General features: G+C 34.3%; 2 protein-coding genes across 8 annotated transcripts in view; one reads left to right on the top strand and one right to left on the bottom strand.

The window, feature by feature from the left end:
• Window positions 1-17,174, bottom strand: part of Tgap1l12 (GTPase activating protein testicular GAP1 like 12) — a 697,215-nt gene that overhangs the window by 478,652 nt on the left and 201,389 nt on the right. The gene's annotated exons all lie outside the window — the stretch shown is intronic.
• Window positions 1-17,174, top strand: part of Tgap1l3 (GTPase activating protein testicular GAP1 like 3) — a 61,623-nt gene that overhangs the window by 21,882 nt on the left and 22,567 nt on the right. For all 4 annotated transcript variants that reach the window (XM_039103640.2, XM_039103639.2, XM_039103641.2 and 1 more), the window contains 8 exons: window positions 1,301-1,559; window positions 2,486-2,628; window positions 3,812-3,970; window positions 6,367-6,476; window positions 8,096-8,282; window positions 9,931-10,165; window positions 15,482-15,624; window positions 16,886-17,044. In XM_039103640.2, coding sequence (XP_038959568.1) covers window positions 1,301-1,559; window positions 2,486-2,628; window positions 3,812-3,970; window positions 6,367-6,476; window positions 8,096-8,282; window positions 9,931-10,165; window positions 15,482-15,624; window positions 16,886-17,044 — 1,395 coding nt within the window. The remainder of the gene's footprint in view (window positions 1-1,300; window positions 1,560-2,485; window positions 2,629-3,811; window positions 3,971-6,366; window positions 6,477-8,095; window positions 8,283-9,930; window positions 10,166-15,481; window positions 15,625-16,885; window positions 17,045-17,174) is intronic.

Raw genomic sequence — 17,174 nt, 5'->3', positions numbered from 1 at the left:
CAAAAATTAACTACAGCTTTGAAAGTTGTTCTTCTGAAGGGAGGTATCATTGATGCATTTTAAATAAAATATAAATGGGTATTTGAGATCAATGACTTAGTCTTTTGTCATTGTCATTTAGAATATCCTTAGACTAACTCATTGAGAACAAATGTTATGAAATGATACTAACAATAATAATAATCCTGGGTACTGGGTTGAGCAATCAAGACTTAATTCTGGTATAATCAGTGTAGAATGTGTGAAATTGTACCTGTTTTCAAGGTGGTTTCCACAACAAAGCAAAGGAAATGCAATTTGGATTTTTTTATCAGATATGCTCATTAGGACCCTGATTAGTATGATTAAATATACTATTGGCCTCTGGATGCTGGTTATGATCAGTTTAGAGAAATTATAGAGTACATGTTTCTATGTTAGCCATCTTTCAAATACTATAATAAAATACCAAAGTCTATACAGTATAGCAATCAAATGTTCATTTTGACTCTAAGTATTTGAGTTTCTGATTCATTATTAATTGAGCAATTGCCCTCGGATCTGTAAGGATCACATTGTAAAACAGCCCAACTGAGAAACAACAATATTTCTCACATTGTGTTGAATCAAAGATCAGGAGGAAAAGATGGGGTTCCAAAGTACATGCCATTGGAGATCCATAATTATCCTGTTTCTTCCATGTAGACCTAATTTCATACCTCCCAATATAATGAACCATTAGATCAAGATGTTACGATTGCATCTGCACTGAGTGATCACTGTATTAAGATTAAGTAATTAAGGATATGTGAAGGAATGACACATTGATATATTGATGTAGTTGTTACCATTGTGCTGCACTGAGACATGTGAATTTGACTGCTCAGATAGGTTTGTCTGTCACTTGCATTTTAGACAGCCCATGGGAACTTTCAGAGAGATGGGCCCACATTCAGAGGTCATCTTCCCTCCTTACCTCTGCCTTTCTATAGGCATCCTTACAATCATGCTCATACATGTATGTATCAAATGTAACCCAAGCCATTTCAGTGGACAGTATGTATCACATACTCATTATCACAATGTAAAAGCTGGAAATCATACACTTATATAGCATTGCACTCTGGTGATGACACTTGAAACTTTGATCATGCAATCCTTTAAATTTCTGACCGAAGCCTGCCTCTATATATTTTAACAGCTAATTTTTCCTCAGAATTTTGAACTGCATATTTTTAGCCTCCAAGACTAATAAGTAAAATGTTGTTTGCATCCATACAAAATGACAGAGATCCTCTGTGTTTGCCATATTTTTTCAAAGATATCTCTGACAACATTTATGATTGAAAATGCTCGAAAACTATTCGGGGAGGACTTGGTTGAGGTTTGGTATGAAACATCTCTATTTCATCCTCCCGGAGAGATGTCCTCACATTCCCAGAATACTGCAACAAACACCAGCACCATGAAGGAAATAGAACGTGGACTCAGCAGCTGCCCCAGTGGCAAGACATGCACTCCTGGCTATGATGCACTGCCGAGAAGTGCAGTTGATTATCCTTCCTATGAGGGCATTATAGGTATGGATAGTTATTCTACAATCGTAACTTAAAGTTGTAATCCTTGAGCACTGAAAATATGAATTATAGCAAACAACAATGAAGAATTTGCTAAACCATGTTAAGGGAAACCTCAGCTGTAAGTTATAGGTGTCATCTTATAGTTAGAATTTGCCTCCAAATTTTAGAATCTCTTTCCACTGGTCCTGTGTTGTTATAGGTTAATCCCAGAAATGAGATTAATTAATTAAGGATATGTAAGAAATGACACTTACAGTGATAATATGGAGTCTTAACATAGATTCTTAAATAAAGGGAATAGCAACTCAATAGCCAATTGGATTTTGTCTATGTAACAGTTCTGGCTGTCATTGAACTTGCTTTGTGTACCTAGCTGACATCAAATTCACAGAGATCTTCTTGGCTCTGCTTCCTGAGATCTGGGAATAAAGGCATGTGCCACCATGCTAGTCTCTTATGAATATCTGAAAGTACAGCATAATATACCCATATGGTTGACATAGACGATATGATCTCAGATTTGAACTCACAGATCAGTGGAGAAAGCCAAGGAGTGTAACAGAAATGCAGTCAGACAAGTTGTCTTGTGAGCTATAGATACTGTTGTTCATATATTGTTGCCCATGTCAGACAGAAAGTCACAGAGGGGGATGAAGTGATTGTTGCTATATGACTGCTTGATTCTATTACGTATATGCATGGCTTTCAGTGCAAACACAAGAACTTATTTTTTATACTGAAGTATGGGTCCCATATAAGTATATACAAAGTGCCTTATGAAGGAAGGTCATTATAAATGTTATAATGTTAATTAGTTATTTTATGTGTGTTTGTGTTATTGAATAAGGCATGCAGGCTGTAGAATGAAGAGAGTATGCTAGGGCTCAGTGAGTTCATTTACAACAATGATTTACCTTCTTTCTTAGATTCAGAGAAACACAAAGGCAGTAGTATATATGCCAGCCCACCAGTACCTTATCTAAATCTACCACATCCAAAAAAGAAATGTTATTTTGGGAAATCTCTTACCAGTATTTTTGAAGACAAAAAGATGTCTGGTCTAATAATCGTGAGTATCATTTTGGGCCTCTACAGCACCTTTGTTCTAAGTAAGTTATTTAATCAAACTGATTAAGGTTTAGATAAACTGTCTTGAAGGTAAGATCATTTTAAAATAGAAATAAGTTCCACTGAAATAGGAATAATGTACTTGAAAGAAATTGAAAAATAAAAGGAAAAAGAAATAGTATTCTCATATTTTACACTGATTGTTTAGAAGATCCAAACCCACCAGCTTTTTGGAGGAAATGGATCTGTGGATGTGCCCTGCTGACAACCCAACTGTAAGGTCTTCCAGCTTCTTCTTGACTCCATGTTACTTTGGAGTAAATCCCTTAATATCATTGCTATGAGATTACTCAATCTTTTATAATTAAAAATACTCATAGACTAATTTATGTTATCAACACATTAGATATACACATTGTTTTTACAATATATTAACAAATGTAATCCTATTAGACTATATTTAAATGCCACTTAATCTATTTTAAATTAGGAATTTATGCTGAGTGAACAAATTTATCGTGTCAGACACATGAGCATTACTACCCATTTCTTCTGTATTTTACAACAGAAATTTCTGGTAACCATGTTTGTAAACATGTAATCAATTTGAAATAGAGAAAATGTGGAGTAAATCTGAGTATAGTCATCATTTTCACAGAGGAAAATTAAGGAAGAAGGATTGAGATATATTTGGGTTCTTAAATATGATGGAATCTTTAGACATATTTAAAACTAAAAAGTCACAGAAAAGGAGAATAAAAGTCTTTGAAGCATAGTGAAAAAAACCTTATTTAAAAATGCAAAACTTATGATTCATAATACTCTCAGGACAGGCAGGAAGTAAAATAGTGATTTGATCTCTGAAAGGGAAATATCCCAATAGTTACTTACAATAGCATGCATGAGAAAGTTATTCATAGAAGGAAACAAAATAATAGAGGACCATTCACCAAAATGCTTTGGGGGACAAACAAAACCATGATGTTTCAAATTGGAAAAAAAATGGATTACAGAAAATAATGTATTTGGAAGTTAAAACAGAAAGAAGTTTAATGTCTTCTTCATTCCTCTCAGTTTGACCTCTGCTTCCAAAACTGCTTCTGCTCATATTCACAATAAAAGACAGTTTTGTGCTGCAGACATTTGGATCTCTAATAATACAAGCTTATCCTTATCCTACACAGGATATGCTGTCCATAATTGCCGAAAAAGGGCAAGACTCAGATGACATTTTCAAAATTATACCTGAAAATTCACACTATTCCTTGAGGAATAGGATTGACAATGAACAATACATAAATTGGAATCAAGAAAGCGTGATAATTATAGCATCCGTTTTAACGGTAAGGAAGGTTTTGGCGTCAACAACATTAAGTTTCTCTCCGTAGATGCATATATTCTCTCTGTCCTTGAGACTACATGATGATGAGTGGTCCCTGGAACTACGGACACATGACTTCTTGATAAGAGTCATTGTAGGTAAAAGTATGACAAACACAATGATTCAGCACAAAGACAGTGGTGAACAGCTTCTCTTGGAGGTTAACTTCCTTATAGGTCAGAAGGGATTTAGTGTGGCATTGCAAAAGTTCCCACTGATTTCAACTCTGACCATTCCTTTTGAAGCACTAGCTGAACAAGTAATAATAGCGGTAAAAGTGTGTTCTACAAAAAACATGTCTTAAGTAATACCAAAAATATCCTAACATAATAACAGTTAAAAATAACTAGTCAATCACTGATGCACAAAAGGATATAGAATTTAGAAGTTGTCCCATGTCCAGTAGATACATGAAGTTGTTTTCCCTCTCAATCAAAAAATATACCAGCATTTTCACTTTTGCCAGACACTGCTATTCTAATTCCATGTCAAATAGTCAAGAGTTAGCCTAACCTACTTTTAACTTGTCTACCAGTCTTAACTTGCCAGTGAGTTGCAGTGACTCTAGAGTCATTAACATTATTTTATTATTGTTTGGGCAATGATCTGAGTTTGCCTTTCTGAAGATAGTGGAGCTATGGCCCACACAAAAAGGGAAATGATTATGCTCTAGGATTAACTATGCTTAATAACATTAGGCAAAGGTACCTAATGATCCCTCCTTGGCCCTTGGACTTGCCAAGTGTGTCTAGTTCTCATTGCCAGAAACCTTGGACCACATCATGGGGAGAAAGTTAGGATCAGTGACTGAAGGTTGCAATGTGTATTCAAAGCAATTTACAGGTCCAAAATCCCTGGAATTCTCCCATTTTCAGTACTTTCTTTTCTTAGTACAACACAAACCTCATTGTGCTATATCATGAACAAAGTTACTTTCCGTTCTTCAAACAAGCTAAAGTCTCCAAAAATTCAAGTAGTTGAATATTTCCAAATTTTAAGAAAAAGATATGAAACTGTGACCTTCACACATGGAAAACAAATAAGAAACTTGACCACTAGCAGAGGTGTGTGTGTATTTTACAGCTTTACTCTGTGAGCGCTAAAAGTACAGACTCACCAACTATACAATCAGGATGAGGTAACGTCTGATGCTTCCACTGTTTGATAGTTTCCTATTTCCAAGAAGAGGACTTTGGTTTTGTTTTGTTTTGATTTAATAGCTGCTATCATTTCATTATATTTTATACTAATTTACTCGTTCATTGTCTATCTTGTATTCTGCCCCGCACCACTTCTCCCTTGCAGAGTTTCTATCTTTCTCCAAGCAGGTTGGGGCCCCTGTGTTATCTTCCCTTCCTGGCACATCAACTCTCTTCAGGGTGAGCACAACTTCTCCCTGTGGCCAGTTGGGGAAGGGTTTTCACAGTCATCAGCTTATGGATAGCTTCTCCTCCACATGTTGAGGGATCTACAAGGAGACCAAGCTTTACATTTGCTATAAATTAGCTGTTGGTCATGCTGCAGTTCCTGTAGTGTTTTTGGTGGGTATTTCAGTCTTTGATAGCCCCCACGGTTCACAGTCATTTGATTCCCTATCTCTTAGTTTGGAGTTCCTATCTCCTTCATTGCTTGGAATTCTTCCTACATTTCTTTCACACAAGTCCATGATTGATCCATAAGATTCACAGATTGGCAGTGGCTCTTTACATCCTCTTTCAGTGAAGCATCTTGATGGACCTTTTCAGAGGGCAGTTAAGATAGGCCCCTGACTCGTTGTTCCACAAAGGAGTTGACTTTCTTCAAGGCAGACAACTTTGGGCTTTGAAGTAGAGTTCACATCTATGATTGCAAGTAGTGGTATGATGAGAACCCGGAGAGCCAAATTGAACATAGAGTATGTTTATTTCATTGCTACAGCAACTAGGAGGCAGAGTTTTTATTCTAGTCTTCGGTAAGAAAACACAAGATCTTTCATATAGGTTCCATGTTTGAGCCAAGTTTCTGGCCAGATGACAGTTTGCGAAAATTTTATGGAAGTCCAGTCACAACCACTGTTTCTAAGCTATCCTAATACTGTAACACTAATATATTTCCTCATGGTTTGGTGATTCTTAGCCGCCACACCATTTTGATGCTCATTTTATAATTAAAATTTTTCTAATGATATGAAGTATATTGAAAAATGGATATAATATCTAATATGGAGTATATATAATATGTGAACCCCCAAAAGGATTATGGCACACAAGTTGAGAATCACTGGACCTAACTTTTAGTCTTAAACAAAAATGTTTATCAAGTACTTTCAACAATATACATTGACCATTACCTTTTTTGGTTTTATTTTCATTAAAAAAGGACTTTATTAGAAGTATTGATGGAAGCTTGCTGACATCTGATTTATATGAAAAATGGCTTAGCGTCCTAGATGAAGAAACTGTGATTGAAAAGCTTATTGCCATCCAAAGGTAATGATAGAGTAAGCATGTGGGGAACTGCACCAATATAGAAGCAGTGCTTTTGTAAGGTACATAGGCTTGTGATTACAGGATTATTAGCTGGAATGATCTCCCAGGCCAAGAGGATACCTTAGCTCAGATTTGTATTGCCACTTTATCAACATGTTCCTTTCACAAACTAGAGGGTTGAACCATGTCTGTTATCCCTCCTAGAGTCCTCCTTATTTATAACTGTCATGGTTTAGAAGTCAGCCTATGTAACACATTGTGTGCAGGTCAACTTAGACTATTGGTTTAGTTCCTGTATAGAGAATTAATAGAACTATGTGTCCATAATGCCTGCCAGTTATTTGTATCTTAGTATTATTACCACGATTTTGTGAATATTTCACATGTTAAGTATATATCATTGATAAGAACATGAAGCTATTATTGAATTCTTCTTTCTCAACTATAACTACCTAGGGAAGTCTAGGTCAGGTATAGCTTTGACTTCTTTGAATCATTTTCTTGTCTGTTTCTCCATAGAATGATATGGTTTGTAACAGGAGCTTTGAGCTCCACTTGCTAACCAGTTACACTGCATCTCTGCCTTGTCTGTCGCAGAAGCTTTCATAACTGCATTGTGTGGTGTCACTAGTGTTATTTCTTCTCCTTATTTTCTAGAGTCTCACACGAGTGTTACAGGGATTCATAATACATTAGATATTAAGTGTGTCTCCATGGTGGCTGGAAAGATGGTTTGGCATTTAGTAACACTGGATGTTTTCATACACAGAATACACATGATTTACAACAATCTTCATTCACTCTATCTTTTTTTCTCATTTTTTTTCTTTTTTTATCTTTTTTATTTTATTAACTTGAGTATTTCTTATTCACATTTCGAGTGTTTTTCCCTTTCCTGGTTTCCGGGCCACCATCCCCCTGCCCCTCCAATTATTTATGGGTGTTCCCCTTCCCATCCTCCCCCCAATACTGCCCTCCCCCAACAATCACGTTCACTGGTGGTTCAGTCTTAGCAGGACCATGGGCTTCCCCTTCCACTGGTGATCTTACTAGGATATCCATTGCTACCTATGAGGTCAGAGTCCAGGGTCAGTCCATGTCTAGTCTTTGTGTAGTGGCTTAGTCCCTGGAAGCTCTGGTTGCTTGGCATTGTTGTTCATATGAGGTCTTGAGTCCCTTCAAGCTCTTCCACTCCTTTCTCTGATTCCTTCAACGGGGGTCTCATTCTCAGTTCAGTGGTTTGCTGCTGCCATTCGCCTTTGTATTTGCTGTATTCTGGCTATGTCTCTCAGGACAGATCTACATCCAATTCCTGTCGGCCTGCATTTCTACCACTGATCCTAACACCTTCCTCTTTTTTTTCTGTAGGTAGTAGTCATACATCTAGTACACAGATATCCAAACTTAGTTTTAAAGTATTTTCCAATGATTTCATACAGAAAAATGATTTCAGAAAATATTTAAATCTAATACAGTAGCTATATATTCCTTTTTCTTTTGAATTCTGATTATACTATGAGTTGGTCTACAAAATATCTAACTTCTTTTTTCTATTGTTAGTTTTGTAACTAACACGACATTTCAGATGATCTAACATAAAATTCTTTTTCTTTGTTTAGCCTTTTACTAAAGATCCCACCAGAAAACCTTATACTACTAAACCATCTCATTTCTGTATTAGCAATAATAAAAGATTCATCCATGAATAATTTAGACAGTGACAAGTTAGCTCTCCGCATAGCTCCTTATCTGCTAAGGGATGAGACTACAAGGAACTCACCGTTTTTGCAGGACATCTCAAGAAAGGTAAGGGGATCTGATTTTTTGCCTTTGGAAACAAAATACTCATTGTGAAGCAAGGTTTAGGAACACTTTGAAAGGTCATTTCTGTAAAAGGAAAACCTAGGACTGCATTCTTCTAGACTGGAGTGGAATATGTATTGATCTATATCAGGAAGATTTGGGAAGGGAGATGTAGTTCAAAGTAAGTGGATAATTTCATTCTTTCTTTGTTCTTTCTTTCCTTTGAGATATTGATTGTTGACAATACTAGGTTTCCTGTATAATGGTAGTCAAAGAATACTATAGAGAAGTTTAAAAAAATCTCGATTGCCTAGGTTTTGATTGCTTTTTTCCAGTGTAGCACTATTTCTGGAATATATAATTGTGTTTAATATTAGTGAGAATATTATATTATTAAATATTCATATTAAGTGAATTGATGGTCATATGAAAGCACATTTTATATAAATATATTTGTACATTTAAGTGTACATATATATTTGTGTACATATATATGTATATATATATACATATATATATATGAAGCATTGATGTATATGTTGTATATGTTTCAATATTTTAGAACTATCCTATTTTAGTCCATTTTTGTGTTTCTCAGGTTTAATGTAGTTAGTGATTTTATTGTAAACTCATATAAAGTAATATTTTTCACTACTTTTTTACTCTATATTTTGATTGCATTCCCTTCCTCCAAGTCCCATCTTCACAACACTTTCCTTCCTTCATTCTTTTTTATCTCAGTAGGATACAACTTTTATGGACACCAACTCACTCTCATACTTCAATTCAGAATGGGAATAAGTACATCTCCTCCCGCTAAAGCCAAGCATGGCAACCCAGCTATAAGAAGAAAATCCATGCTAAAAAACAGAGTCAGAGCCAGTGCCCACACCAACAGTTAGGCAACCTACCTGAGGTCTAGCTGTACATCTGCTACATAAGTGTAGGGACCTAGATCCTGCAACTGGAGTTTATGAAGGGGTGATTCTGCAGATTCAATCCTGAAAGATCACAATTATTAAAGGAAACAACAAGATACGAGGATATAAAAGGAGAAGCATGTCTGGGAAGTTCCAGTATTGGGGATGTAGAAAAACCCAGAGGGCTTGAACCAGACCAGTGACTTACTTCAATGTACATTTGAAGTAAAGCTGTTTGAACAAAAGCTTATGGGCCAATACCTCCCATACTACATTTTTAAAAATGCTTTTTAATTTTAGTTTGATTTTGTAATTTGTGTTTTGTGAAAGTGGCATTCTTTCACCAAGAGGGACAAGGACTTAGACCCGCAGAAATTTTGTCACAAAGAGGATATTGCCATGCCTGGAAGTAGAATAACACCTCATACAAAACATCACAAAACCACTCCCCCAAAAGTCAACAAACATCAGTCATTAATTTGATTCATTCACAGTTTTTGTCAGCATATCATTTCTGAAATGTTCTTCTATTCCTTGCAATCTATATAATATTTTAACAACTTTTGATAAATTTAAAGACCTTAAAGTTGTCATTTCAGACACTATATTTCATGGGTTCCTATCTCTTTGTGGCAACTGTTATTTTTCTCATATTTATGGATTTTAATTTAAATTTCTATTTTGTAACCTATGTGAAATGAATCTCTTGTTTTTGCCTTGTCGTATTACAGACGTTGCTTATACAAGTCATGATTGACAACTATCTGCTAATATTTGGAAATGATAAAACGTATTTAAAAAAAACTGACAGAAGAGTAGATGGACTAAAAACCTCTACACATTCTATAAAGTCTGCAGAGAAATCACCTATTATGAAAGAAGCCATAGGTGGACACAATGAGAAATCCTGGAATGATGAAAAATTAAATATTTCACATGCTCCTCTGAAAAAGTGTGGTTCTACAGGTATGAAAAAATTTATTTAGTCATCAAATGTATGGAAGGATGATATCATCCCATGTTTTCATAAATTTGTAAATATCAGAGTAGCATTGAGAAACAATAATATTTGAGTATGGGTAAAGCTTTTAAACAGGACTTTAATTAAATTATACTTAAATATGTGCTTCTATAGACAGACAAATATGTATATGTACATAAATGTTCACATATATACATATATAAACATATATTTATATACATCTCAATACAAAAAGACATGTTTGACCAACTATTTAGAGGATCCAACGATATTTTCTGCTTATTTGCCTTTTCCTTCCCATGGTCCTTAAGTAAGAGAGGAGCTTTTGCATATGAAATTTTTATTTTTAATATGATCCTTTAGAAATAACGATTTGACTTAAAGTCCATTTAACATTCTGCAATATTAAACTCTGCACCAATGTCAAGAAACGTTGTTATCCTAGTAAAAATCTACTAATATTTATTTAATTTCCTATGAGAGACAACCTTGCCAAGTGCTTAGCATTAGTATAAATATTAAATTGGACAGGATCTGCTACAAAACCTATGTGAAGAATGATAAAGAGGTTAAAACTCTCCTGATTAACAGGTAGTAACTATTATATTGAAATACATTGTCAACTCAGCCAATTCTTTGCATAATGCTGAGAAAATATACAAAGACCAAAATTCCATGGGGAAGAGAGTTGAACATCCAGAAGTCCAGTCATCCCGAGACCTCACGACAGACTGCCACTTCTGCAGACCTCTGCCCACATTCCTGGTCCAAGAGGAAACTGCACAGTGCCTCTGGACACAGGAATATAGGAACAATTCATTGCCAGTACCTGCGGTTTGTTCTGTGTCCACGACTGTTCTGAATCAACCAAACATTCTAATCGGGGAGGGGAGTAGATGGGGGGCTCATGGACAGGAAACTGGGAAAGGTAATACCATTTGAATTGTAAGTAAAGAAATATATCTAACAAAATAAATAAATACGTTAATTAAAAAAGAAAATATACTGAAATATTATTCTAATCTGAGGTGAGGTGAATCGATCATCTAAGAATGTTTCTCTAACTATGAAATTATGTTTCATTTAGCATGATGAAACAGAATAACTGCTCCACATAAGTGGTAGAACATGACTTAAGAATGTCTAAAGTCATTTTATTTTAGTATTCCCTTCTTACTCCCACTTTATCATAGCTGAGGAAATTATTACAAGTTATTACTTCAGTTTTATTTTACACAGTATTAGTTACAAACAGTTTTCAATCATTATACTTATTTTATGCTATATATACACATTGTTTGCCATTATAAAAAATGTTATTAAAATGGGTCCTGCTTCCACTCCAATGTGCCTTGCCCATGGTTCTCCATAGTCTTTGGAAATTGGCATTTTTGAGTCTCTACCTCTACAGCCAAGTTACAGTACTAGTTTTCCCACCTCAGTTCCTAAATTATAGCCAGAAGCTAATGACATTGAATAATCCCTCAGAGTTTTGCCTCGATTCCCATACAATACAAAGTTCTCAATAAAATTCCATTAACAATCAAAATTAATCATCATGCATATTAAAATCAGAGGTGGGTCATGGTTTTTAGATTATACAAAATGACTTGAAATGATAGTCCAGTGTCTAAAGCTATTATGATGCTGGCTTTGTGACATGAATTTGGGTCATCAAAACTTACTTTAAGAAACAAACAAAACTAGGTATTGACGTATAAGCATCTCTAGACCAAAGCTTCTAACTGAAAGCATATTGCAATTGGAGACAGTAATGAACAGAAGATTTTTGGACATATATTCCTTACATATTGTTCAGTAATGATAAAAACAGACCTTGTGGCAGAGAGAGAGAGAGAGAGAGAGAGAGAGAGAGAGAGAGAGAGAGAGAGAGAGAGAGAGCACAATACTGGATACTCTCCTCTAATGTAAATAAGTTTAAAGCTCTAAATATACTGCTAGTGATGTGATCTGCACGTGTTTTAAACACACACACACACACACAAACCCACAAAGCTGTATGTATTACATGCACTCAGAAATGCACAGAAGTATACAGCATACTTGTTTTATCTCTCTTCATATCCTGAGACCTTAATATGAAATAGTCTTTGTTCATGGTTTGTCTATCTCAAAAGTGTCCCTAATGCAAATTTGACATATGGAAATATTAGAAAAATCGTTAAAGTAAATGGTAATTTCCATAATTACTGTTTCTTGTTCCCTCTGAACTACTGTAGGTATAAATCCAAAAGTTTTTATTATTATTTTAAAATTTTATTTCAAATTGAATTATAGTACTGTAGTCTGACTTTTCTTATTTCATTTCATCACATTCACTACACTCTCAAACTCATGTCAATATCTTTTTACGTGTGTATTTATATATTTTTATCTGTGAAAGTATGAATACTACTTGAATCCACTTTCTTGTTTCTTAATATGGCTTCCAAGAAGTAGAGTGTGTATTAGGCAATCTATATCCAGATCATTGCTGTTAAATTTAATATTCTGTCAGTCATCATTAGCTGCCTATATGAAATTTGACCTATGAAATGTGACATATGAAATTTGACCATAGCTTTAATATCTGCATTGTTATTGCTATCATTGTGGTTTTGCCATTATTTTTGTGAGAGGCAACATCAAAACAGACTTTCCAGTATGCTGTCTCTTACAGTCTTTGTAACCCCTCTCCCACAATGTTCCCTGAGCCATATAGAATTTAGCGATAATGCACATGTGTTCACTGATGCTGCCTTTTCCACAGTGCATTTATCTCTTCACTGTATCCGGGTTTGTTTTCCAGAATGATATTATTTTATGTACAAAGAGGCTTCTCTGGTGAAGAACAGTGGCTCCACTTACTTGTGGATATAAGACTAATATTTAGAATGCTTTAAGGAACTTGGCTGATATAGTAAAATAATGTAATAAGTTTTAAGGTTTATGGCTAGTCTAGCTCCATAAATCTGGCAAGATTTCTAGCACCACCCATTATTTCAATCCTGTTGAGAGAAATTCTTCCAATTGTTAAAATATTTGATATGACTTTCCACAAAATATTGATGCTTTATGTAGCACTTGGATTCCTGTCAAGGTGGGAGCTTGAGAGCCTTTTGCCAAAATTCTTCGAGATGTCTCAGCAGTCAACTGATTGTAGCTGGGTATGTCTTAGAAGATTTTAGATTTAAGTCAAGTTTCAAAGGTAGATAAAATAGTAGGCAGGTTGACATGTTAGGGAAGTAATGATAGTTGTACCCATCTTTAACCTCAATAAAGTATGACAATAACCAATATGGAAAGATATTAGTATAGGTGGTATACGTGACACTAACAGGTCAGTTGTAAACAACTGTTCTTTGATTAGACTTATATGTATTTTCATTACCACATAATTGAACATAGTTCTGTGTCTTTCATTTGTTTTCTCAGACAAAAACTTATTGTTTATACATCTTCATACAACATTTTATGCCTTCTTATTTCTCTCTAGAATTTTCTGTACAGGTCCTTTGCCTTGTCCAAGTCACCCAATTTCACTCTTCTCTGACAAGATAAATTCATTTTCCTAGTATAATATAAAATAAATGAAATATAAATATACAATACCTTCATTTTTGGCTATGTATTTTTCTTCTTTCCACATCTGAAATTAGCCTTTATTGACTATAGTGTGCAATGTTAAAAGTTGAAATTTCAAGTAAAAAGAGAATGCTTTCTATACTAAGTTAAGAACATTTAATAGTGACTGCCTTAATTATGCAATGTTGATGATCATTTTATCACGTAGACCTTCCTTACAGTTTGTGCTGTCCATCATCAAGATACTTATGAACTATTTTGGAATTAATGGCTTGCTGTGCTCATATTTGGTCATACTCAATGGTCTCATTTGTAATATAGTGGGAAAATATTAAAATTGAATGAGGAGGAGGGGACACACATTAGAAATGCAGAAGACAAAGTATCTCCTTTTGAAGATTATGTGATAGTAAACATAAGTGAGTCTAAATATTCCATATGAATACTCTTATTTCTTTAAACTATTTCAAAAACTGTCAACATACAAAATTATCACACAAAGTGAGTACTCTTTCTTTATAAAAGACACAAATTTGCTGAAAGTGAAATTAATGGAATGCCATCATACACAGTAAATTTCAAAAGTATTATGTTACTTGGGGGAGACTCTAACCATTAAGTAACAGACTTTTATGATTTGAAATAAAAGCAAAAAAGAAAAAAATGAAAGAAAAAAGAAGCAACTCAAAAAAAAAAACACTACAAAAATATTACGAATTGAAGTGATATCAAAATGGAAATATTTCTCCATGCTCATGAATCAGTAAGATTTATATAGTAAAAACTAGACTGTCCTATAACACCATCCCTTTAAAGACTGGTAAAATGTAACACTCTTTACTTTATTAGGAGTAAAAATGTTATGGAACTGATTTTTTTAATCACTTTCCTCCCAGTCTTCTGTTATGTTCCTTCACCACACCCACAAAGCCTCATCACATGACTTTGAAAACATTAAATGAAAAAGGACAACACCAATGAACATGAAAAACTAAATGGGACCTCAAACTATACAAAGAAATATAGGCAATTTTCTCCCTAACAAGTGTATGCAATTTTATCTAAAACAAGTGTAATTTTTGGGTGCAGGAGAAAAATAGAACCTGTTTTCTTTTCCAAACTGATAGTCTGTATATTATTGTTTGGAGACGGTTAATGCTTAGAGTTATTAATTAGCAGTATTTATGGGTCTTTGTTATTTTGTTGTTGCCATATATTTTCCCCTTGTTTAATGAATGACTACACGGTTATTTATCATTTATATCCTCTTGGGTGTATGCCTTATCTTCACTCTGCTATTTCCCATTTGTAGACCAAGATCACTAAAGATATGAATTACTGCTATTTAAACTATGTAATGTTTTTCCTCTTTTGTTGTTATGAATGATACATTTGCTCAGAAATGAAGTGTAGGGTAGTATCTATTCTGTGACTACATGTTGAACATTGATCCAGTCCACCTAAATGTTAGAATATCCATTGAAATTCAGGTGTTGTCTAATGCGGTCAGCTTTATATGTGACTTAGCATTTTTCCTTCATAGTTTTTATTTTTCTCTTTTTTGTTAGTATTCGATTATTACGTGACTACTTGATGTTGTCTATGCTTCTAGTACGTTAACAGGTATCTCTTTCTGATTTGGAGGCTATACAATGAAAACGGTGTGCGAGGACTCAGTGACTTCAGTTACAACAATGATTTCCCTTCTTTCTTAGATTCAGAGAAACAACAAGGCAGTAGTGTATATGCCAGCCCACCAGGACCTTCCATAAATCCACCACAAACAACAAAGAAATGCTTGTTTGGAAAAACTCTTAGGAGTATTTTTGAAGACGAAAAGGTGTCTGGTCTAATATTTGTGAGTATCATTTCGGGTTTCTACATCAAACAAATAACATTGTTCTGAGAAAGTTATTCAATCAAACTGTTGAAGGTTTAGATAACCTATCCATGAGTGTAAGATCATGTTAAAATAGAAATGTTTCACTGTATTTTGAATTATGTAATTGTAAGAAAAAAGGAAATAGTCTTCCCATGATTTGCACAGATTGTATCAAAGAACCACAACCTTCAGCTTGTGGGAGGAAATGGGTTTATGGAAGTGTCCCACTGCTTGCCCAAATGTAACGTCTTCCAGCTTCTTTAAGACTCCATATTTCTCTGGAGTCTCCCATAATATCAAAGCCTCTGAGATTACTCAATCTTTTAAATTAAAAATATCTATAGATTTTTACTTTACATTATCAATGAATTAGATATACACACAGTACTTGATATGTATTAACATCTTTGAACCTAGTGGACTATATTTAAATGCCACCTAATATGGCTTAATCTATTTTCAATGAGGTATTAAACTTCTCTGGAAATATATCTTTACTTTCCAGCATCTATTTTAGCACTATAGCTGTACTAGTAATTTATGATGTTTGTGATAAAATTTATCTGATAAGAAACATGAACATTACTGTCTATTTCTTAGGAACTCTAAAGCACAATTTTCTGGTAAACATATTTGTAATCATATTATTAATTGAAAATGAAGTAAATCTTGAATGGTATTCATTTTTATAGAATAAAATTATTGAAGGATTATTTAAGTATGTTTGGGTTAGTGTATGTGACAGTATCTTTAGACATAATTGAAAATAAGAACTGACAAAAAGGAAATGAAAGTCTCAGAAATGTACTGAGGAAAATCTTTATTAAAAACACAAAAGTAAGGATTCAAATAGAGGTCAGGACAGACAGGAAGTAAAATAGTTGTTTGATCTCTGTAATGGAAATATCCCAAAATTGACTTTGAATGGCAAGCCTGAGAAAGTTATCATAGAGGGAAACAAAGAGCAATTGAGGACCATACACAAAAATGTTTTGTGGAACAGAAGTCCAAAACAAAAAAAAAAAAAAACATGATTTTTCAAATTGTGGAAACAAAGTATTAGGGAAGAAAAGATATTTGGAAATTAAAACAGAAAAAAGTTCAATGTCCTCTTCATTCCTCTCTGTTATAGTTCTCTGCATCCAACTTTCCTTTGCTCAGGTTTATAATACAAGACATATCTGTGCTTCAGATGTGTTGATCTCTAATAATGCAAGTTTATCCTTATCCTACACAGGATATGTTGTCCATAATTGCCGAAAAAGGGCAAGACTCAGATGACATTTTCAAGATTATACCTGAAAATTCACACTGGTCCTTGAGGAATATGATTGACAGTGAACAATGCATAAATTGGAATCAAGAAAGTGTGATAATTATAGCATCCGTTTTAATGGTAAGGAAGGTTTGCCATCAACAGCATTAAGCATCCCTCTACGATGCATATGTGCTTTCTGTCCTTGAGACTACATGATGATGACTGGTTCCTGGAACTATGGACACATGACATCTTGATAAGAGTCCTG

This window comes from Rattus norvegicus, chromosome 2 (genome assembly GCF_036323735.1).
Source record: "Rattus norvegicus strain BN/NHsdMcwi chromosome 2, GRCr8, whole genome shotgun sequence".
Lineage (NCBI taxonomy): Eukaryota > Metazoa > Chordata > Mammalia > Rodentia > Muridae > Rattus > Rattus norvegicus.
This window is presented reverse-complemented; position numbering and strand designations above follow the sequence as displayed.